We start from the raw sequence: 25,335 nt of genomic DNA, 5'->3' as shown, positions 1-25,335 counted from the left end.
CTCTAGGTAACTTTTTCCTCATCTCTTTTCCCTCAGGATATATATATATATATATTTTTTTTTTATTATTTTTTTTTTATTATTTTTTAAACATAACATCAAATTAGACACACAATCATTAACAGTAAACATCCAATGAAATCACCATTTGAATCATTATAAATGTAGTTTATGAGATATATACCTAATACTTGCTATCTAAAACCATACATACATATGCTCCTGCTCGCTCAACCCCCCCCCCCCCCCCCCCCGGACCCCCACTTGGATAATCCATCCATTTTCATTCGTTTCTAACCAGGCACTACAATTCATATGCTAGCTTTTATTCTCTCCACCACTTCTAACCAGATTGCAATGTTGGTTTCACTGACACCTAAAATTCTTGCTGTAGATATTTCTAGATAAATCACATCGAGATAGGTAAGAACCCATACCTTCCGGCACATTTTTTCCGGTTGAATCCATCGTGATGCTATCAGCTTTTTAGCAGCTGTGAGACCGGATAAAACTAGTCTCTTTAGCTGTATAGGGGCTGCAAACTGAAATACATCATTCAACAGCAATACAGAGGGATGTACAGGTATGTTCAGAAATAAGAATACTGATAATTGCTGGGTCACTTCTTTCCAGAATATCTTAACCGGTGGGCAATCCCAATACATGTGCATAAATGTACCCTCATCCCCATTTGTACATTAGGAACATAGGGAGTCTTGTTTAAGTCCCATTCTGTTCAATCTTATAGGAGTCAGGTATGTCCTATGAATATAATTAAGATTAATTTGTTGATGGTCCAAGTTCCGTGATGCAATTCGAACGTTTGCCCAGATTTCTTGCCAATCAAAATCTATTTCCAAGTCTGGTATATCCCTCCTCCAGACTGAGTCTAGGGGGAGGATTCCATACGAAGCCTCTCGTTGTCTCTCTTTCATAGAAGAATTTGTGATATCTGTGGTGCTCAATTGGTATCCTCCATGAGCCTTCAAACAATCCAATAACTGTGCGTAAAAATAATATGTGGAACTGGTGAGGTTAAATTTTTTATGTATATCTTGATAGCTACAAAAACCCTGTTTGTTGAAAACATCTCCCAATGTGTGTATGCCCTGCTTTTCCCATTTGGGGTATCTTATATGTCGTTTTCCAATAAGGAGTGCATTGTTATTGAATAGGGGAGTATGGCTATGCCATTTATGTTGGTTCGAATATTTTTTTTGTGTTTCACGCCATATCCGGATCACATGTGTAATAAGGGGGCCAAGTCTATGTGGTGCTACTATATTTTCTTCTAAGTTTCTCCAGGATACAGATGCTTGGGAGTCAAACCAGGTTGTCAGTGGTCTTAAAGAGTACGCTTTAAAATAGTGGTAAAAGTCTGGAAATGCCAAACCTCCGTCGGCTTTGTCTCTCTGTGCGGTGGATCTTTTTATTCGTGGAGGTTTGTTATTCCAAATAAATGTATATGCGGTGGAGTGTAATTTTTTCCAGTAACCATCAGGAGGGGGTAACGGTAACATTGAGCTAATGAAGTTGATTCTAGGTAAAACATCCATCTTAACTATTGATACTCGTGCCTGTACTGAGTTTTTAAGTTTGGACCACCTGTCAAAGTCATATTTGATCTTATCTTGGAATTTTGTGTAATTGTACTTCACCGTTTGGCTTATAGTAGGGAATACCTCAATTCCTAAACATCTGAAGTGTTTAACCATTGGTATTTTTTCTGGAAGGATTATATTCTTTGCAGGGGCATTAAGTGAAAGGAAGGCCGACTTTGGCCAATTTATCCTAAATCCCGATAGATTGCCAAAGGCATCAATCAACTTGAGAAGATGAGGCATTGAGGTGTTAGGGTTTTGCATGAACAATATTACGTCGTCCGCATATAAACTAATATGATGTTGTGTGCCCTTAATTGCGATTGGTTCTATGGATTGGGATTGTCTTATATATTGTGCTAAAGGCTCTAATGATAAAGCGAATAGTCCGGGACTAAGAGGGCAACCCTGTCTGGAAGAGCGCGATACCGGAAAGATTTCGGAGGTGATTATACCTGTTGTAATCATGGCCGATGGGTCTTTGTATAATACTTTAATCATATCAATGAATCCTTTTCCTAACCCCATCCTTTCTAGTACCGCCCATAAATAAGACCATTCCAACCTATCAAAGGCTTTCATCGCATCCAGGGACAGCATCGCTATAGGTGGGGTGTCATCCTTGCTGGCATCTAGCACATGTAATAACCGTCTTATATTATCCGTGATCAAGCGGCCTCTTATGAAGCCAGTCTGATCAGGATGAACTAAAGACGTCATATGCTTTTGAAGTCTGATGGCTAATACCTTGGAATACAGCTTGATATCGGTTCCGAGGAGGCTCAAGGGTCTATAACTACCGCAATCGGTGGGGTCTTTGTCTTTTTTAAGGAGGACTGTTATGAGTGCAATATTGTCGATCTTATGGAAATTCCCCTCCTTGATTGAGTATAAAATCATATTAAGTAAAAGGGTCCAATTACATCCCAGCATGAGAGGTACATTTCTGGTGGGATACCGTCGCTTCCAGGAGCCTTACCACTTTGCATTTCAGATATGGCCTCCCTAAGTTGATCTAGTGTGATGGGTGTTTCTAACTGTTTAGCGTCATCCTCTGATAGTTTAGGAAGGTTAATTTGATTAAGATATATGTCCAATTTGTTTTGATCGAAGGCCATTTCTGATTTGTTCAAGTTGCAGTAAAACTTTTTGAATGTCTCGTTGATTTTTTTAGGGTCTGTAACAAGTCCTTGCTGTGCCTTAATAGTAGGGATATCTGCAAATGTTGCGTTGGCTCGTATCTGCATAGCTAGTAGGTGACTTGGTTTAGAACCATGAAAGTAATACTGTTGTCTTGTGCTACGTATTTGAACTTCAGATTGTTGTTTTAAAATGGCATTAACACTTTGGTTGCCTTGGGTTAAATTAATGATATACCATAGGTTGCCGGCTCTATTTGTCTATGGAGAAGTACCCCTTCTTTGCATGGCTATAACTTTTTAAATTCTATTGCTACATTGCCATTATTAGGGCCCATTCAAAGTCCTATATGTATTGTTCATTGTGTAGCAACGTTAAACTTTTTCATTCACATATTCATAGTAAAGTATGGTCTAATGTATAAGTATGTTTTCATCTCTTTCTGCAGCTTTCTCCAGAACGTGATCTATAGCCCCAAATGCATTATATTGATGATGCAATACAGTTTTATGGCAATCAGCGCGATATAAAAAATTCCAACTAGACGTACTTCTAGAAGTTACTACACGTCATCTGATGTTGACCGGATGGGCTAGGGGGCGTTTATAATTCCGTGGGCAGCGTTATACCAATCATCTAATGTGGGTCAAATGTTGATAATAGCAGTTAGTATCGAAGACGGTAACGTTACACGCTGAAACTCACCCCAGTCTCCGTTGGGCGATCATCGTCGAGTTGAAATCTTATCATTATGGGATGTAAATTTACCCGGTCCATCTCCAGCTTGTATAATGGTATATACGTCCAAATCATGTTGTTTATCGAGTTATTGGCAATCGATCACTGTGTAGTGTGACGAGCCAGAGTCGCGGGACCTATAGCGAGCGCCGGAAGTACTACGGTCGTCTAGGACAACCTCTATTCAACATCCTGTTTGGCGATTGCGCCGATCGGCCACCAGATGGCGCTCCTGAACCGCCAGAGAGCTCAGTGGGTCCTGCTGGTGGATCTCAGGCCAGCGGAGGGGCATTATGAATCCGATCGCAGATTTTTGAAATATTGATATAAGGACGCTGTACAGCGTCCCCCGGCAACTTGAGCATGGCCAGCAATGACGTGAAAAGACGTTTCATGGCAGTCAAAGTGTTAATCTCTTTTTTTAACACATTAATTTGAGATTCCAATCGAACCGAGTAGTTGTATTGTAAAGAGGAAAATAACGTTGAGTAAAGCGTTTCCAGTTCAGCCAGTTTTGTGCATAGATTCTTGCGCATTTTGGAGGAAAAGCTATCAGTGAAATCCTTGATTGTTCCCTTTACCGACATCCATATTATTCTGGGGTCCTGCACCGAGTTTGCATTCTCCCGTAGGAATACTGTAAGAGCTTCTTTGAGTTGTGTAATGAATTCCTTGTTATTAAGCAGCATCGAGTTAAATCGCCATCTTGGGGCTCGGGAAGATAGTATACCAAATGTTCCTTTTAGGAGTAAATAACAGTGATCTGATAATGCATTGGGTATCATTTCCACTTCATAGTTATCAAATAGTCTCCGGGATGCAAAGACATAATCTATTCTGGATAATGTGTTATGTCTCGCAGATCGACAAGAGTACTTTCGGGTCGTGGGGTTAAGTGATCGCCATAAGTCATTTACACCTGTAATCTTCGACCAATCCTTTAATGCATTAGATGAATTCTTTTGTTCGCTGGAAAAGGCGAGGTATTTTCAACTGCAATAATACGCTCGGTTTGTACTGCAGCCGCTGCTTTAAAAAGAATTTAGCTTTGATAGATAACTTGAAAGCGTTAGCATTAGCGTCAGCCCTATCAGCAATATTACCAGCCTTGGCGTCAGCTTTATCAACCTTGTCGGTTAAGATCTTTACCTTGTCGGTCAAGTCCTTTATCAGATTAGTCAGAGACTCGAAATCGGGTGATGTATTCTCCATGGCTGTCTCGGGTGAGGTTGCAGGAGAGGTGGAAGCGATGGTATTGTCGGTTGTTTTATTCTCGATCTCGACTGCCCTATCCTTCACGGAGCGCGTCACCGCAGGGTCTCCCGTTAGATTGTCTGCTCTGCGTCTCTTTCCAGGTTCTTTCTTTGATGCCATGTTGATTATTTCTGTTGATATAGTTAGTAGAAGGTCTTAGTTAATATATTAGTCGAGGTTTAAACACATTAGTGTTGTAAAAAGTGGGTTTTGAAGCGAAATTAACATGAACGGGAGCGGAGCTTGTGACCAATGTGACGCTACATGCCGTTGTCAAACCGGAAGTCAAGGGTTAACCTTCTGTAGTGTGGCAGTGAAAGGGTTAACCTGCTGTCGTGTGGCAGTGAAAGGGTTAATAACCTTTTATTTTTTCTATTATCTTTTTTTTCCCCTCCTTTTTCCGATTTTTCTCCCATCCCACTGTTAGTCGTTATGCCAATTCCCAACCCCCTTCCTGGTTGTTGCGCACCCCCCCCCCCCTACTGTTGGTCCGGGAGGCCGGAGACTGTCACATGTTTTCCTCCGACGCATGTGCAGCCAGCCGGCAGCCAGCCTGGCAGCGCAGATTCTCACCGGGAGAGTGTAACGTGTGGAAGGTCACACTACCTTTCTCCAGATCCTACCCTCGCTGTGCAGGCGCCCCGACCGAACTGTAGGGGTCGCTGTCCACAACGCCCAGGACCCACCCACGGCTTCCCTCCCCCTAACTCAGCCAAACGAGTCGAGACCGCAGCCTCTTGCATTGGTGACGAGCACAATCTCCGCTACGCCACCTGACCGCCCATTTGTTTTATTTTAATAAAAGAATCCCTGTCCTCTAAACCCCCTCCCTGGCCTCTAAAACCTCTCCGTCTTCTAAACCCTCCCCCCATCCTATGTTCTTTCTTCTGTGTCCTTAACCCTTGCTGCTTATGTACTAAATCGGGGAACTAGAATTGTATCCATATCCATGAGAGGGGGTATCACATCCCAGCCTGCTGAGCCATCTGCTCCTCTGACTCCATCTCTTTCCTCCACCTCAGGTGCTCCACCCTCTCCAGCAGCGCTTCCTCAACCTGATCAACCAGGAGAACTTTGCCCAGATCAGCCAAGAGGAGGCTGTGAAGCGGGAGATCGTCGCCACATTGGAGGCGCTGTGTGGCATTGCAGAGGCAACACAGATCGACAACGTGTCCTCTCTCTTCTCCTTCCTAATGGACTTCCTGTCCAGCTGCATCGGACTCATGGAGGTGTGTGTGAGGTCCTGGTCATGTGTGTCTGTATATACTGTGGAACTCTGTAAGTATCAAAAATATCAAAAGGATAATCATTATCTTGATGTGGACTTCCATCCCTGTCTCTCAGGTTTACCGAAACACGCCTGAGACCATCAACCTCATCATCGAGGTGTTTGTGGAGGTGGCCCACAAGCAGATCTGTTACCTGGGAGAGGTGGGTGTGCGTGTGTCGAAGAGATGGAAGTGGGGTTAATTCGGAGACCATGAATTTGTCTTGCAACTTGAAATTCCAAACCGTTCCCTTTTTTAGATGCTAAGCACGTCACAGATCAGCTGTCAGATGTCACTAAATCACCGTCACTCACACACCAGCCACCCCTCCTTTAGTGAGCCACTCTGCCCCTAGTGGCAGCTCACAGGAATGGCACTTTGCACCGGCAGTCATGGCTGCTTTTTTTTTTTATTATTATATATAGCCCTTTTATCCAAATCGCTTTACAATTTGTTCCTCACATTTTATCCGTTCACTCACACATTCACACACCGACGGCGGAGGCGACCGCCACGCAAGGTGCGGACCTGCTCATCGGGAGCAATTAGGGGTTAAGTGTCTTGCTCAAGGACACATCGACATGCTGCCCGGCAGGAGTGGGAATCGAACCGGGAACCTCCGGATTGCCAGACGACTGCTCTACCTCCTGAGCCACTGTCGCCCCAGTCATGAAAGACGTAGTACGCCTCTTTAATGTCACAGTGAAAGATTCACATCCATCACAGGGAACAGGCTAACAGGGACAACAACAAAAGAAATTAACCAAAAATAACTATCCAGATAAGACTATTGAATGAATCAATGAAGTTTATTTCGAGCCATTTAGCATGTACAAAATAAAATACATACACAAATCAAATTACAAGTTGGACGAAAAGGTTAGGGCTGAAGCTACACGCTTGTAAATGCCCTAACCCAGTGCATCATCTTAAATGTATCATTGATCTTCGTTATCAATCAAAAAAACTAAAAAGAATAATAATTAACCCATTCCCCGCCAAAATCGCTGTTCAGCGTTATTGCCCGCCATGCATTGTCTGCCAATATCGCTGTACAGCGTGTTTCAAGTTCATATTTCATATTTTCGTCATGGAATTCATATTTCACCCACGGAGCCTTGTCATATGCTGCGGGAGCCATCACAACTCTGCAACGCTTCAATACCGCCACCTGGTGGCTGATCGGCGAGTTGCAACCGGAAGTCGATCTCTTGGGTTCTCGGTGCGTCTCACTATTCCGTCCGGGCACTCGTTTATCGTCCCTCGACTCAAGACACACACCGTGGATATCGATCCGTTGCCATAACTCAATAATCCACATGATTTGGGCGTATATTAGTATTATACAAACCGGAACTGGATCGTATCGATCCACATCACATAACTGGGATCTGTTGGCTCCACTCTCATCGCCCATCGCTACGAGGAAGCTGCTGTGAGTTTCAGCGTTTTTCTTTATCATTTTCGATACAAACTGCTCTGATCTATATATCACCCATACTACATAAATCATTTAACGTCGGTCACGGAATTATAAACGACCCCCCCCCCCCCCCTCCGTTCACCCGCGGATGATCAGTCATATATAACGTTGATCGGTATCAAACGGCATTTGATAATCTAATATGTGCATTTATTGTCTATATCTCACGTTCTAGGAAATACTGCAGAAAACGATAAAATCATATTTATACTCTAGACGGTATTTTCGTATGAATGTGTGAATGAAAAAGTAAAACGTTCCTACATCCTGAACGATAGCTAATCGATGTTGAATGGGCCATAGTAATGTCAATTTAGCAATACAATTTAAAAAGTTATAGCCCTGCAAAGAAGGTGAACATCTCCATAGACTTACAGTACTGGCAGAGAATGGGTTAACAATTGGCATTAAAAAAAAAATTAACAATTGATCTAATCAATTTTATTCAAAACACTTGGTTAATCATCCATGGCATACTTCTTAAGAATAAGGTGTTTGTACTTCCTTTTGAAATTGGCAGTATTTTTACTTTCTTTTAACTCCTGGTAGACGATTCCACAACTTCACCCCACATAATACTAAACACAGCTCCCCCTCCCTCCCTCCCTACCTCCCCTGCACCACCAGACCAAGTCCATGAAGCTGTACGAGGCATGCCTGACGCTGCTGCAGGTCTACTCCAAGAACAACCTGGGCAGAAAGCGGTGCGACGCCACGGCTGAGGAGGACCAGTACCAAGACCTGCTGCTCATCATGGAGCTGCTCACCAACCTGCTGTCCAAGGAGTTCATCGACTTCAGCGACACCGGTGGGTCAGGAAGTGGATTCTGCTGCTTTTAACTAGGGATGGGAATGCATGTATCTCTGTCTCTCACTCTGTGTGCTCCTTTTAGAGCATTAGCAGACTGTTCTGTGTAACACAGCAAGACACAGAACCTTCTGCTACAATGCAATCAGTCACTAGTTACTAACCTTAGCCACAACTAACGTTTCTAACGTAGCTGGCAAGTTAACAAATCTCAAGCTCATATTTTATTAGATTGCAAGGTAAATTCATTGAGGCTCTTCATCTGAAAGCTCTCCAGGGGCTCGTAGAGGGGAAATAACTCTATATATCTCCAAAGTTGCATAGGTCCAACAGCTGCCTGGCTAACATACTCCACTCTTCACCTCTCCAGGAGCTCGTATAGAGAGAATGTTGCCATCACTAGTCCAATATACAGCTGCCATCCTAACATTATCATGTTATCATCCCAATTATACATTTGAACAAATTAGCAGCCAGACTGAATTCTTTGGGGCTAAATATTTCTGCCAGTACTTATTGTGTGTGTGTGTGTGTGTGTGTGTGTGTGTGTGTGTGTGTGTGTGTGTGTGTGTGTGTGTGTGTGTGTGTGTGTGTGTGGGGGGGGGGGGGGTAGACGAGGTGTTCCGAGGACAGGAGCAGGGCACGCCAGCCTCGGGTCGGACGGTGTCTGCAGCTGATGTGGTTCTGTTTGGAGTCAACATTGTCCTCCCGCTCATGTCTCAGGATCTGCTCAAGGTGAGGCGATTAAGAAAATCAAAGGATGAGGCCATTTTATTTAATATTTTAATGTCAACATACGAAAAGACAGAAACTAGTATTTATTCTACTTTGGTCCATCCTGCCAACACCAGATTATCCAAAAGTCAATGTCCAAAATCCGTTAAAACGAGTCACAGAGCCGCACTGTTTGCTTTGGTCAGTATAATTCAGCATTGCAATGAACATCATTCGGGAAATGCTTTATGAAGTGACGGCAATCGCCTCTGAAGTAGTTCCTGTTCACAGACTCCAGTTGATCTCTGTCACTTCATAACGTAGTTCCTATTCACAGACTCCAGCTGACCTCTGTCACTTCATAACGTAATTCCTGTTCAGACTCCAGGTGACCTCTGTTACTTCATAACGTTGTTCCTGTTCACAGACTCCAGCTGACCTCTGTCACTTCATAACGTAATTCCTGTTCAGACTCCAGGTGACCTCTGTCACTTCATAACGTTGTTCCTGTTCACAGACTCCAGCTGACCTCTGTCACTTCATAACGTAGTTCCTGTTCACAGACTCCAGCTGACCTCTGTCACTTCATAACATAGTTCCTGTTCAGACTCCAGCTGACCTCTGCCACTTCATAACGTAGTTCCTGTTCACAGACTCCAGCTGACCTCTGTCACTTCATAACGTAGTTCCTGTTCAGACTCCAGCTGACCTCTGTCACTTCATAACGTAGTTCCTGTTCAGACTCCAGCTGACCTCTGTCACTTCATAACATAGTTCCTGTTCAGACTCCAGCTGACCTCTGTCACTTCATAACGTAGTTCCTGTTCAGACTCCAGCTGACCTCTGTCACTTCATAACGTAGTTCTTGTTCAGACTCCAGCTGACCTCTGTCACTTCATAACATAGTTCCTGTTCAGACTCCAGCTGACCTCTGTCACTTCATAACGTAGTTCCTGTTCAGACTCCAGCTGACCTCTGTCACTTCATAACGTAGTTCCTGTTCAGACTCCATCTGACCTCTGTCACTTCATAACGTAGTTCTTGTTCAGACTCCAGCTGACCTCTGTCACTTCATAACATAGTTCCTGTTCAGACTCGAGTCACACGGCGGGCGAGCGACGTCACCTGGCGATGCGAACAGCTGTCGCTCAACGACAATCGCTTAGCACCCCACATCACACACGACCGTTCAGGTAATATAGTAAGCTATACGTTCACTACCACCGATTGGCCTAAATACTAAAGCCAAATCGGCGAGGATGTAATGTTACCGGGACATCAGGGGAGACATCCCTTCTCCAACTAACGTGATTTATTTAAATGGTTCCTGTTAATTAATAATTAACCAAGTAGTAATGGTAATAATACGTAGGTTATTGATCAATGAATATATTGATACATTAATTTATATTACAAATGATACACCAGTAGAAGTCATGTTATTTCCTCATTGTCCTTGCTGTGTTGCCTGTCTGCCCAAAAAAAAATAGGATTGAGGTGATATTTAGCCAGGCGACAGAAGTTGCTGCGTGATCATCGCTCGAAAATCTCCTGCTGTGTGGCTTCTCTCATTCATAACAATGGAAGCGATACAATTCTGTCAGTTGCCTGGCTTAAGAAATTGGTCGCCTGGAAAAAATCGCCTGCCGTGTGCGTTGGACTTCAGACTCCAGGTGACCTCTGTCACTTCATAAAGACATTCCAGGAAGAACTAATGATGCTTGTGTCATAAATAGAATAATTGGTTTAGTCTTTTCATAAACTATGTTGACAATAAGAAAATAATTAAAGCACACTAACCTGTCCACACTAAACTATCTAATAAAATGTTTGGTACAAAAATATATAAACAAATAATGTCTTCAAATGTAAATGTAAAAGCCAAAACCGACATGGTGGATTTTATTGTTTAGACACAAAAAGTTGTATTATTTATGTTTGAACACTAGGGGGCACACCACCTGTTATAAAAGGCTGCTCTAATGGAGAAAGAAAGAAAAAGGCTGAAATGAGAAACCTTTCTTCTGAAACCCAGCGAGCCTGATGAACATACCCCTCTGCTCGCCTTTTCTGTTTGTGAAACCAAATCTGGTCCGTGCTGATGATTCCGGTGCGGTCTCTGTGTCTTGTGTTCCAGTTCCCGTCTCTGTGTAACCAGTACTACAAGCTCATCACCTTCATCTGCGAGATCTTTCCGGAGAAGATCCCCCAGCTGCCTGAAGACCTCTTCAAGAGCCTCATGTTCTCCCTGGAGCTGGGCATGACTGCGTATCCTTTCAGCACCGAGGCCCTCGTTTACAATAAAGATACACAGATGGAATTAAAATAAACACACGAGATGAAAAATAATATAATAATAATAATGCAGGACTTAGGAAGTCTTTATTTGGCATGCAAACGACACACACATGCGATGGGCGGCACACACACGGGAACACACACATGCAATTTGCTTGTGTCGCCTAATGCGATTGAGTCTCTGCACTTGACCCATCCCGTCATCATTCCCCCCATGGGCAGCCGGGAGCCGTGCCGTGCCCCGGGGACCAATCCAAGTGCTCCTGCCCGTCTTCGTCAAGGACGCCACAGCGTTAGCGATCTGTTGTTGTGCATTTTTTCCATTGGGTTTATCTTATTGGGGGGAAACCCTTGCGAGCACGGGAAGAACATGCAAACTCCACACAGAAAGGCCTGGGAGATACCCCACCTGGGTAACTGGCATCATGGAAACCTGGTCCCCAAGCGGGAATCGAACCCTGGACCTTCTTGCTGTGAGGCGACACACCACTACACCACCATGCCGCTATATAAATAATGAATAATCAATCATTATTCCGGTTTAGCACCAGCATGTAACGTTCGCATTGGTTACAGCTCCTCATCCGTTTTTTTGTATTTTTGCTTCAAATACCACTTTTTACAACACCAATGTGTTTAAACCTCGACGTATATATAAACTGAGATCTTCAACTAACTATATCGACTGAAAGAATCTGAAAGAATAAAGATGGCAACAAGGAATCAAGGAAAGAAACGCGCAGCCGAACTCTCGGCTACGTGCGGGGAATGGCAGGAGAGATTGAGAGAAAAACAGCTGATATTGCCACTTCTTCCATCGTCCCAGCCACCTCATCCGATATAGAGTCTCTTGCTAAGCTAATAAAGATCTTAACCGATAAGGTTGATAAGGTTGATACTAAGGTTGACGCTATCAAAGAATATCGAATCCAAAATCGAGGATTTAAAAGTAGCGGCTGCAGTACAAACCGAACACGCTACTGTAGTTGAAACCACCTTGATTGAACACACACAGATTCATTACGGGCGAGGAGGCTTTACATGACGGCATCGGGGAACTAACAGAGAAGATAGATGAGGTCAACGGGAAGCTAACAGCTAAGATATTCGAAATGGAACGTCATTCCCGTAGATTTAATATCCGTATAGTAGGACTGGATGAATCAGTTGACTGCACAAACGACTCGTTCGCGACAGTGTTAGCTCAAATTCTAGGACCAGATATCCTCTCTACACTACCGATAGTGGATCAGCGCTACAGAATTGGTATCCGAGACAACACCAACAATAAAGCGAGAGTGATTATTGCTAGCCTACGCCAAACTGGAATAAGAGATACGATTATCCGGGCGGCACGAAAGAAGAGGGGAAATCTGCATTACAACGAGAAACCAGTGTACTTCTACGAGGATTTCTGCCGCGAGGTTGTGTCCCTACGAGCCAGTTACAAGAAAGTGATGTCTCGTCTTTTTGAGAAGGGGTTCCCACCTACACTACGCTACCCTGCGATTCTTTCCATCATGGATAAAAATGGAAGAAGGGTAAAGCTTTCCTCGCCTGAAGAAGCCGAGGATTACATGAGTGACCCACTACGCGGAGGAGGCTAAGTCTTATTCTTCTTTTTTATTTTTTTATTACTTCGTTATAACTTGGACACCAAAAGTGCCATCAAACAAGCTTTGATGACATTGATGACATTGATGTAGAGATAGGTTAATATGTGACGCTAGATTCTATATTATTGTAAAGGTTCGCTGTTTGGGCCAGCTAGATTTATGGGTTTTATGCAAGTCATGCTATGTTGTTGACATTTTGGAATATTCTGGACTTTTTCAACGCTCTGTGTCATATCGGAATATTCTGGAATAATATCCACCCTATGGCATGCAGAAAGACCTGGAACATAAAGAACAATCTGTGACTATACACAAGAATCATATCTGGAAGAACAACAACCTTTACAACGGAATACTGCCCACCCCTGTTTGGGGGACGAACTGCATATTTAAAACCTTCATTTTTTAGGTGTATAAATTTGGCAAAGTTAGATTAAGATTTAAACAAATGCTCAAAATTTTTTGAGGTTTCTATAATTTTGTTCTATACATCTTTCTTATTCTTCGGTGTGTTTTAACTTATACAGGTTAGTATAAGGTTTAAGTGAATATACCGTACTTTTCGCACTATAAGCCGCACCTGACTATAAGCCGCAGCAGCTAAATTGAATGATGTGTATATATATAAACCGCACTGGACTATAAGCCGCATGTGTTTTAATGTTTAATTACCATATGTAAGGAGTGGAGCCTGTGGCTTAATTTGACTCAACACGGGAAACCTCACACGGCCCGGACACGGAAAGGATTGATAGATTGATTGCTCTTTCTCGATTCTGTGAGTGGTGGTGCATGGCCGTTCTTATATTGAGCTTTAAGTTCCCACCTCTACAGAGAATGACTCCCATTGGGACACAATACTGTCGGACAAATAACATTAACTCATTTACAAGTTGTATTAAGTTTAGCAAATAAGGGAACAGATAAATAACATTTCAATGCAGTAAAAAAAGCAATATTTCGATTTTCGGGTTTTGTCCACATATAAGCCGCACCGTTATATAAGCCGCAGGGTCGAAAAATGGGGGAAAAAGCCGCGGCTTATAGTCCGAAAAGTACGGTACTATGATATTTGAGGCATATCTTTTATTTTTATTTTATTATTTTAACGGGAGAGTGGCTAAGCCACGGGTGACATTCTATTAAGGTAGAATTAAGAGTTTTAGATCCTATGGCAATTTGCATAGGAAAGTTAGGGATAAATGGCTCATTCTGGGCTGACTGGTCGTGTAAGGGAGGGGGGGATTATATGATTTTGTTATATGTATGTTTTCAGGCTCGGCTCTCAACAGGACCTCAATAATTGGATATATATCTATTGTGAAGTTTTACTCCAGAGGAATTATACACAAGAATACAACAACATGTTTAGATTATGGCTAGTTTGAATATAATGATTTGGAATACTGGGGGACTAAATAAACGACACAAACGCAAAAGTGTGCTTACACTGATGAAAAACAAACAGGTTGATGTGGCTCTTTTAAAACGAAACACACTTTTTAGTAAAGGACAATGTAATGCTAGCGGACAAAATATATCATAACATTAGCTACTCATCTTTTGGAACGAGATCCCGTGGGGTTGCTATAGTCGCGAAACGGAAGTTGAATATCAAATTATTGGACGTATGGTCTGCTGCGGATGGCCGAGTAACCATAGCTAAAGTAGAATATAGTAATAGGAAAATCGCATTGGTAGCGGCATATGCCCCAAATCTTTACGACGCTAACTTTTACACTACACTCACTAGAGCAATGTTGAACCTTCCTGAGTATTCATTTATAATTGGCGCAGATTTTAATGCTAATTGGGATCCCGTGATGGACAAATCTAATCCCACCATTTCCAATGATCAGAAACATGCATCTAATGCACTAAAGGATTGAGCCAAGAATACAGGTGTAAATGACCTATGGCGATTACTCAACCCAATGGCCCGAGAGTACTCGTTTCGCTCTGCAAGACACGAGACATTTTCCAGAATAGATTGTTTTTGCATCCCCTAGACCAGGGGTGTCAAACTCATTTTCACAGAGGGCCACATCAGCATTATGGTTGCCCTCAAAGGGCCAAAGACCGTATAAATGTTAATGTAATGTAAAATAAATGTAGCTACACATTTACATATTGTTAAACATGGTGTTTCTGTATTTATTACTTATTCAAGTTATACATATTGCATATTCATTTGCATAAATATAAAAATATATGTTAGCTTATGTTATTTTAACAAATAATTTTAGTTTATCAGAACCCCATATTACTCCACCAATCAATGATCAAACCATTCAAGTAAATAACAAAGAAGAATATCATCAAATACAAGCTATGACATTAAGTTTGTTCAAAACCTTTTTGTCACAGTCAAGAGGGGCAGAACTAACAACTGTGAGCTGCAAAGAACACGTGGGACAGATGTAGCAGATGTTACAAAAACAAATGGCTGCACACAACCTTGAAGAGGCCATACATCCAACTAATGGAAGATAGTTTAATTAACTTTAATTAACAGATTGCAGAATGGGTACAGTACAGCTCAATACACACAATTGTTAAGGGGATGCAGACCAGAGAAAGACTTTCGACTTGTTTACATCAGGGTCCCCCATTTTCAATTCGTAATGAAATTGCTATTATGTGTCTGCATGAACACACAACTGTAACTGTACTCAAAAATAACAAAATAAGGGTTGTCTCAGTTAACAACTATATTGGTCAAGTTTTGGGTGGGACTTGTTTGCATCCCTACAGCTTCTTATTCAATTGAGCGAGATGCTCGGTTATGTCACACAGCCAGCTTGCATCTGACAGTTCAGACAATATTTCTTCAACCCTTTGTTACCTATTCCGCCTGGATCTTTTTTGTATTTTGGGCTGTAAAATTGTCAAAGAATGTCTGAGGAGTAAGTGCTTTTGGCTTTTTTCCTTTGTTACCTCAGATGTTCAACATACATGTATGTGTAAGAATGTGTAATAACTAAGGCTGTCAAAGTTGAAGCTTTATTAACGCATTAACCCACAATTATTTTAACACTGCTATTTTTTAACCCAATATTAATGTAAAAAAAAAAAAAATTTTTTTTTTTTTTTTACCTGAGCTCTTGGGGGGCCACATCAAATGACGTGGCGGGCCGGATTTGGCCCGCGGGCCGTGAGTTTGACACCTATGCCCTAGACCTAGACTATTTGATAGCTATGACGTGGAAATGGTGCCTAATGCACTATCAGATCACAGCTATTTACTCCTGAAAGGTTCATTTGGTATACTGTCATCCCGAGCCCCAAGATAGCGATTTAACTCGATACTGCTGAAAAACAATGAATACATAATACAATTCAAAGTTGAACTTATTAAATTCCTGCGGAGTAATGCAAATTCAGTACAGGATCCCAGAATGTTATGGATGTCAGTAAAGGGTTTTATCAAGGATTACACTACGGTCTTTGCCTCCAACCTACGCAAGAATCGTTGTTCCAAATTGGTAGAGCTGGAAATGCTTTACTCCTCGTTGTTCTCCTCTTTACAACACAACTACTCGGTTCGATTGGAGACTCAAATTAATGTGTTAAAAAAGGAGATTAACTCTTTTAAGACAACAATCTGAATTTCAAATACGTAGCACAAGACAACATTATTACTTTCATGGTTCTAAACCAAGTCACCTACTAGCTATTAAGATGCGTTCTAACGCAAAATTTGCAGATATCCCTACAATTAAGAACCAACAAGGACTTGTTACAGACCCCAAAAAAATTTACGATACTGTGATGTATGTGGCTGTTGGTGTGTTACGACCTCACCATTCCTATTCCTGCCCTCTAGGGGGAGGGCGAGCACTTCTTAAGGTGACAGCTCAGCCCGCTTCCGGGTTCGTTGTTATGGCAATAAAGATAGCTACAGCCATGGTCTGTAGTCCCTGTAAACAGCGTATCCAGTGTGATTAATATGCTACCATTGTACGGGGTCACATATATAATAAATGGCGACGAGTACGGTTCATCCAGTGACGGCACTGGTTGAAAAGAATCCACGCTAACGTTTGTTTGATGACGGAACGAGTGGAAGAGGAATCTACACTGACGCCGGTTAGCGAAGGGGCTAACGTCGGCGGATCTGCTGCGGGACAATCACACAGAGGGATGGCTGGTATCATCGGGCATATCGTGGCTTTTGATGAATCGACGGAGCAGTGGCCGACTTATGTGGAACGGTTTGAACATTTTGTGGCTGCAAATGACATTTCCGATGAGAAGAGGCTTCCGGTGTTTTTGAGTCTAATAGGGGCAACAACATACGGGTTACTGCGCAGTTTGATTGCTCCGGATAAACCGGGCGATATAACTTATACTCAGACTGTGCGAGCATTGCAAAGCCATTTTTCTCCCAAGCCCATTGTGATTGCGGAAAGATTCCGTTTCCATAAACGACATCAATCGGAGGGGGAGACAATAGCCCAGTATATTGCGGATTTGAAGAAGCTGTCGGAGCACTGCGAGTTTGGCACGTACCTGTCAGAGGCGTTACGGGACCGGTTCGTGTGTGGTCTCCTCAGCGAGTCCATACAGAAGAGACTATTGACCGAGAATGCTCTCACCTATCACAGAGCGGTGGAAATAGCCGTTGCTATGGAAACGGTGGCGAAGGAGGCACAACAGCTCAGCAGCTCTGTAAAAGTGAATGCGATGTCTCTCATCTACACCTGGGAGAAAATGCACCCGGTGTGGGAAGACAAATCATGTGGAGAGTGGCTGTTTCTTCAAGGACCAGGCCTGTCACCGTTGCGGTAAGAAAGGCCATATTGCACGTACATGCAGAGAGAGCAAGCAGGAAAATAAAGCAGCAAGTGACACAAGATGGGAGCAAAGAGACAGAGGGGGGATTAACACAAGATGGGAGCAAAGAGACAGAGGGGGAGAAAGGTCAAAAAGGCGGATAAATAAGATGAACACCAGGGGGATGCAGAGTGATACGGGGTCTGATTCAGATGGGGAATTAGCCCTGCACAGGGTGGATGCAGCAGGTGATGTGTCTCAGCAGGGCGGTTCAGCCTCATCAGTGATTTGGGTTAGGCCAAAAGTGGAGGGGCAAATGATTGACATGGAGCTTGACACGGGGGCAGCCGTTTCACTTATATCAGAGAAAATGTATAGTGAAAAGTTCAGTCATATTCGCCTGCGCCACACCCACATTCTGCTGAAAACATATACAGGTGAAGTGATCGCACCAGTGGGGGTGGTAAAGGTGAAGGTTCAAATGAACAGAGACCAAGCACGGCTCCCACTATATGTGGTGAAAGGCGATGCACCCCCCTTGTTCGGCCGTGAGTGGCTGAGAAGAGTGAGACTGGACTGGAGAGCCATAAAAACAGTTAGATCTGGACAACGCATGCAGGGGAACACGCTGGAAGCAGTGTTAAAGGGGCATGCCAATGTATTTAAGGACGAACTGGGGACATTGAAGGGCTTTGAAGTAGCTCTGACACTCAAGCCCGAACATCAGCCGAAGTTCTGTCAGGCCCGGGTGGTTCCCTATGCACTTAGGCCAAAGGTGGACGCTGAGCTAGAGCGCCTGCAACTGCTAAATGTAATTTCGCCTGTGCAGTTCAGTGAATGGGCGACCCCCATTGTGCCTATCATTAAGAAGAATGACAGTGTGCGCATCTGCGGGGATTTTAAAGTGACGGTGAACCCGGCCCTCTGTGCTGAACATTATCCAATACCCCGGATAGAGGATATGTTTGCTTCGCTAGCGGGGGGGCAGCGGTTCAGCAAGCTGGATCTGGCTCACGCATACTTGCAGGTGCCGGTGCAGGAGAGTTCACGCAAATATCTCACCATCACAACGCACAAGGGGATGTTCTGCTATAACCGACTGCCTTTCGGCATAACGTCAGCGCCCTCTATCTTTCAGCGTATTATGGATCAAGTCCTCCAGGGGCTTCCCAATGTGCACTGCTTTTTGGATGACATATTGGTAACTGGGTGTAATGATGCATAGCACCTGAAGAATCTGGAGGGGGTGCTGGGTCGATTGGAGAAGTTTTGGTCTCAGGGCGCAGCGAGGGAAATGTGAGTTTTTCAAGGACTCACTGGAATACCTGGGACATTATATTGACGCCACAGGCCTTCATAAATCCCCAGAAAAGCTCAGGGCGATTGCTGAGGCCCCAGCCCCGACAAATGTGGGCCAGCTGCGCTCCTTCCTGGGATTAATTAATTATTATGGTCGGTTTGTTCAGGACATGGCAACGACACTCAGCCCCCTTCACGCGTTACTACATAAGGGGACACCATGGAAATGGTCACAGGAGTGTGGGAAGGCTTTCTGCTCAGCTAAGGATCAACTGCTCTCGGAGAGGGTGTTGACACATTACAATCCCCAACTGCCAATCATACTGGCGTGTGACGCCTCGCCCTATGGCGTGGGCGCGGTGATTTCGCATGTGATGCCGGGAGGTCAAGAGAGGCCCATAGCGTTTGCCTCCAGGACATTGAGTAAAGCGGAGCAAAATTATGCTCAGATTGAGAGGGAGGCCCTGGGGATCATATTTGGCGTGCGCAAGTTCCACGCCTATCTGTACGGGCGCCATTTTACCCTACTCACAGACCACAGGCCCCTGACTACAATATTGAGCCCCAGTAAAGCTATCCCATCGATGGCGGCTGCTAGACTGCAGCGATGGGCCCTAATATTAGCTGCTCACAACTACACGATTCAGTACAGGGGGGCGGCGGAACATGGCAATGCGGACGGCCTCTCACGCCTGCCACTGCCGGTTGAGCATAAGGACAAACCAGGTTCAGTGGATACGGTACTGATACATCACCTTGAATCGCTGCCAGTATGCAGCACTGACATTCGTAAAGAAACAAGGTATGATCCAGTGCTCGCTCAGGTGATGGACATGTGTTTGTCAGGACACTTCACTGTGGCGCAAGGGCAGGACAGTGCACTGACTCCCTATTACACAAGAAAAGATGAACTCTCAGTGGTACAGGGGTGTTTGTTGTGGGGAAATCGGGTGATTGTGCCTCCAAAATTGAGACCCCAATTACTACAGGAGCTGCATGCAGGCCACCCGGGAGTAGTTAAAATGAAAGGTGTGGCTCGTAGTTACATCTGGTGGCCGGGGATTGACGCTCAAATAGAACAACAGGCCAGAGTGTGTCAGTCGTGTCAGCGCAACCAGAAATCTCCCGGTCTCTCCCCACTTCACTCCTGGCCGTGGCCAGGCACTCCGTGGCAGAGGATACATGTGGACTTTGCAGGGCCCTTTGAGGGTCATATGTTTATGGTGGTGGTGGATGCTCACTCCAAGTGGCCAGAAGTGAAGCTGATGGGCTCCACCACAACCGCTAAGACTATTCAAGTACTGCGGGGGTTGTTTAGTCGCCATGGATTGCCAGAAGTTCTGGTGAGCGACAATGGGCCGCAGTTTACTTCATATGAGTTTGCGTCTTTCCTCAAGGGAAATGGAGTGAAGCACATGCGCTCTGCTCCTTTTCACCCGGCCACGAACGGTCAAGCGGAGCGCTTTGTACAGACACTAAAACGCTCATTGAAAGCGTCCCGAGGAGCGACGACAGTGCAGCACAGACTGGATTCGTTTCTGCTCAGCTACAGAAATGCTCCCCACGCCACGACTAATGAGTCTCCGGCGGTGCTTTTCCTTCGCCGCCGACTCCGCTCCCGCCTTGACCTTCTCAAACCCAGTGTGGCAGCGGTGGTGGATCAAGCTCAGACAGTCCAGCAGGATCGCAGAGCCCAGTTCGCCAGAGACAAGGACTTTGCATCGGGAGACCCGGTGCTGGTCCGTGATTATAGACGGGGGGAGGATAAGTGGATGCCAGGGGTGGTGGTCTCCCAGGAGGGGCCAGTGTCCTACACAGTCGGGGTAGGCTCGGGGCATTGGAAACGCCACACAGAACAGATGCGGGCCTGTGACCCGATGCTACTCACTTCAGGGGAGCCTATACCACCAGCCCCATTGGCACAAACTACGACAGTCCTTATGCCAGATCCAGTGACCGTTTCCCCAGCGGGCGGACAGGAGTCCTCCCTAACCGGTCCCTCAGTCACGCACACTGAGGCAGCTGACTTAGAGCCAACCAGAACATCTACAGAGACTAGTAGGAGGTACCCGGTGAGGGTAACTAGGCCTCCTGATCGTCTCACATATTGAGCGGGACGTTCTGACAGTCTCAGTTGGACTATGGGGGTTATTGCACTATTGTTTTTTGGTGTTATATTAGGAGGGGTCATTCAGGGGCACTTTATCACTATATTAGGTACTGGGTTTGGAAGTGGGGACAGCGATACGATTAAGTGGGGAGGAGTGTGATGTATGTGGCTGTTGGTGTGTTACGACCTCACCATTCCTATTCCTGCCCTCTAGGGGGAGGGCGAGCACTTCTTAAGGTGACAGCTCAGCCCGCTTCCGGGTTCGTTGTTATGGCAATAAAGATAGCTACAGCCATGGTCTGTAGTCCCTGTAAACAGCGTATCCAGTGTGATTAATATGCTACCATTGTACGGGGTCACATATATAATAGATACCTTCAAAGAGTTTTACTCCAACTTGTACAAATCAGAAATGGTTTTCGATCAAAATAAACTGGATACATTTCTTAATCAAATTAATCTACCTAAACTCTCAGAGGAAGACGCTAAACAGTTAGACACACCTATTACACTAGAGGAACTTAGGGAGGCTATATCTGAAATGCAAATTGGTAAGGCTCCTGGATGGGATGGTATACCTCCAGAACTGTACCTATCATGTTGGGATGTAATTGGACGCCTATTACTTGATATGATTTTATACTCGATCAAAGAGGGGAATTTCCATAAGAACGGCAATATTGCACTCATATCTGTCCTCCTTAAAAAAGACAAAGACCCTACCGATTGTGGTAGTTATAGACCCTTAAGCCTCCTCGGAACCGATATTAAGCTGTATGCTAAGGTACTAGCCATCAGACTTGAAAAGCATATGACATATTTAGTTCATCCTGATCAGACTGGATTTATAAAAGGCCGCCTGATCACGGATAATATAAGACGGTTACTACATATGTTAGACGCCAGTAAGGATGCCATTGCACCTACAGCTGTATTATCCTTGGATGCGATGAAAGCCTTTGATAGATTGGAATGGTCTTATTTATGGGCAGTACTCGGAAGGATGGGATTAGGAAACTGATTCATTAATATGATAAAAGTGTTATACAAAGACCCATCGGCCATGATAATAACGGGTAAATTCATCTCCACACTCTTTCCTGTGTCGTGCTCGTCCAGACAGGGTTGCCCTCTTAGTCCCGGACTATTTGCTCTATCCTTAGAGCCTTTAGCACAGTATATAAGACAATCCCAATCCATAGAGCCAATCTCAATTAAGGGCACACATCATATTAGTTTATATGCGGACGACGTAATATTGTTCATGCAAAACCCTACCACCTCACTGCCTCATCTTCTCAAGTTGATTGATGATTTTGGCAATCTATCGGGATTTAGGATAAACTGGCCAAACTGGTCAACTTAAAAACTCAGTACAGGCCTGAGTATCAATAGTTAAGATGGATGTTTTACCTAGAATCAACTTCTTTAGCTCAATGTTACCGTTACCCCCTCCTGCTGATTACTGGAAAAAATTACACTCCACTGCATATACATTTATTTGGAATAACAAACCTCCACGAATAAAAAGATCCACTGCACAGAGAAACAAAGCCGACGGAGGTTTAGCATTTCCAGACTTCTACCACTATTTTAAAGCGTTCTCTTTAAGACCACTGAGCACCTGGTTTGATCCTCAAGCATCTGTATCCTGGAGAACATTAGAAGAAAACATAGTGGCACCACATAGATTGCAGGATATAGTATACATCAAATTATCAATTAAGCAATGCGACTTGAAATTTGGCCCTCTTATAACACATGTGATTCGGATATGGCGTGACACACAGAAAAAAAGTACTAACCAACACAAATGGCATAGCCATTCTCCCATATTTAATAACAATGCACTCCTTATTGCACAACAACCTATCAGATATCCCAAATGGGAAAAGCAAGGCATACATACATTGGGAGATATATTCAACGAACGGGGTTTCTGTAGCTATCATGAAATTCAGAACTAATTTAACCTCACCAGCTCCACTTATTATTTCTATATACAGTTATTAGCAACTTTGAAGGCTCACGGAGTCCCATTAAAGATACCACTTGAACACCACAGATATCACAAATTCTTCTATGAAAGGGAGACATCGAGAGGCTTCGTATCTGACTTTTATCATCACTTACTAACGTCTTCGTATGTAATCCTTCCCCTAGACTCAGTTTGGAGGAGGGATATACCAGACTTGAAAGTAGATTTTGATTGGCAAGAAGTCTGGGCAAACGTTCGACTAGCGTCACGCAACCCGGACCATCAACAGATTAATCTTAATTATATTCATAGGACTTACCTGACACCTATAAAATTGAACCGAATGGGGCTTAAACAAGACTCTCTATGCTCCTTGTGTCTAAGAGGTGATATAGGTACATTTATGCATATGTATTTGGAATGCCCCCCTGTTAAGATATTCTGGGAAGAAGTCACTACGCAATTATCAGAATTCTTATTTCTGAACATACCTGTAATGCCTTCTGTATTGTTGTTGAATGATGTTTCGCAGTTAGCAGCCTCTATACAGCTAAAGAAACTAATTTTGTCCGGTCTTACGGCTGCTAAAAAGTTGATAGCATCACGATGGATTCAACCGGATAAAATGTGCCGGAAGGTATGGGTTCTTACCTATCTCGATGTGATTTATTTAGAGATATCTACAGCAAGAATTTTAGGTGTCAATGAAGCCAGCATTGCAATCTGGTTAGAAGTGGTGGAGAGAATAACGGTTAGCATATGAATTATAATCTCTGGTTAGAAACTAATAATGGATGGATTATCCAAGGGGGGTCCTGAGGGGGGGGGAAGAAGAACGAGCAAGAGCATTATGTATGTACTGTATTGTATAATGGGGATTATCTATATATCTCGCAACCTACATTTATTTATTCAAATACAGAAATGTATATTCCTGTGATTTATTGAGATATTTACTGTTAATGTTTGTCTTGTCAAAAAAATTATAAAAAAATTTGTTCAAAAAAATAAATAAAAAAAATTACATAATTGTGTGCCCTTGGTTCTGTCCAACTGTCCAAATTGTTATGGGAGTATCAATACTTTATGGTGTGTTGAAGCTCGTTCTGTCGTTTTTTAAAGCTGATTTTCCAAGTTCTGAACAGGCTTGGGGGACCAGAAACATGCATGCCAATCATTTGAGTGTTAGATAGGGTCCACATTTCCAGTCGTGGTTGTATGGATATACATACTTGTATATGACCAGCTTCATGTGTTCATTCTTTACCTAATTACAACACCAATAGTCAAATAAGTCTCTCTCTGTGTTCTAGATCCTGCGATCTCATTCAGTAAATATCTTTGTCCTTAACCGTTTTGGTTCAGCATGAGTTCAGAGGTCAGCCAGCTGTGTTTAGAAGCCTTGTCTCCCCTGGCAGAGCAGTGTGCCAAATCACAGGAGAAAGACACGCCTCTCTTCATCGCCACGCGGCACTTCTTAAAGGTAAGCCACGCCCTTTCCTGATGTCACATCCTGTCTGTTCAGAGAAACGACAAAAAAGCAGAATCTCCAAACCAAATAAATAGAATTGGATGATGTGTGTAAATGACCAGGAAACATCCCCAGTAGTTTGTCTGCACCACTCTGAACATAATAATAATGACTCAAATATGATCAATTCAATCAATATCTATAAATAAATAAAACAAACCTTCTTACTGTCTTCACTACTGCCTTGAGAAACTATTCACCCCCCCCCCCCTTGGCATTTTTCCTATTTTGTTGCCTTACAGCCTGGAATTAAAATAGATTTTAATTCAATATTTTGTAGAGCCACCTTTTGCAGCAATTACAGCTGCAAGTTTCTTGGGATATGTCTCTATAAGTGTGGCACATCTAGCCACTGGGATTTTTGCCCATTCCTCAAGGCAAAACTGCTCCAGCTCCAGTCATAACACAGATTCTCAATTGGATTGAGGTTGGGGCTTTGACTAGGCCATTCCAAGACATTTAAATGTTTCCCCTAAACTCATTCTGCGCCAACCACGTAATATTACGTGTTTGCTCGCCAACCGTTGAGCGCCAACCATGTAATATTACGTTTTTAGATTGTTTTTTAGATTTGAACACTTTCAGAGCCGTTGATTAACCTTGATTTACCCCGTTGAATGCCATCATCCACTTCAATGTTAGCGTTAAAAACGCCTAATCTATGTTTTAAATTATGGCTATGTGTCTAATCTGCCCGTTGCTTATCAATGACTCATTTGCA

The 25,335-nt window shown here is 43.6% G+C and overlaps 1 protein-coding gene across 1 annotated transcript in view; it reads left to right on the top strand.

The window, feature by feature from the left end:
- xpo4 (exportin 4) overlaps positions 1-25,335 on the top strand; it is a 234,477-nt gene that overhangs the window by 205,434 nt on the left and 3,708 nt on the right. The window contains exons 17-22 of the mRNA XM_084314483.1: positions 5,756-5,962; positions 6,078-6,164; positions 8,112-8,292; positions 8,906-9,027; positions 11,144-11,274; positions 24,449-24,566. Coding sequence (XP_084170609.1) covers positions 5,756-5,962; positions 6,078-6,164; positions 8,112-8,292; positions 8,906-9,027; positions 11,144-11,274; positions 24,449-24,566 — 846 coding nt within the window. The remainder of the gene's footprint in view (positions 1-5,755; positions 5,963-6,077; positions 6,165-8,111; positions 8,293-8,905; positions 9,028-11,143; positions 11,275-24,448; positions 24,567-25,335) is intronic.

This window comes from Notolepis coatsorum (genome assembly GCF_963971535.1).
Source record: "Notolepis coatsorum genome assembly, chromosome: 5".
Taxonomy (NCBI): domain Eukaryota; kingdom Metazoa; phylum Chordata; class Actinopteri; order Aulopiformes; family Paralepididae; genus Notolepis; species Notolepis coatsorum.
Note: the sequence above shows the minus strand (reverse complement) of the source record. Positions and strands in the feature narration are given on the sequence as shown.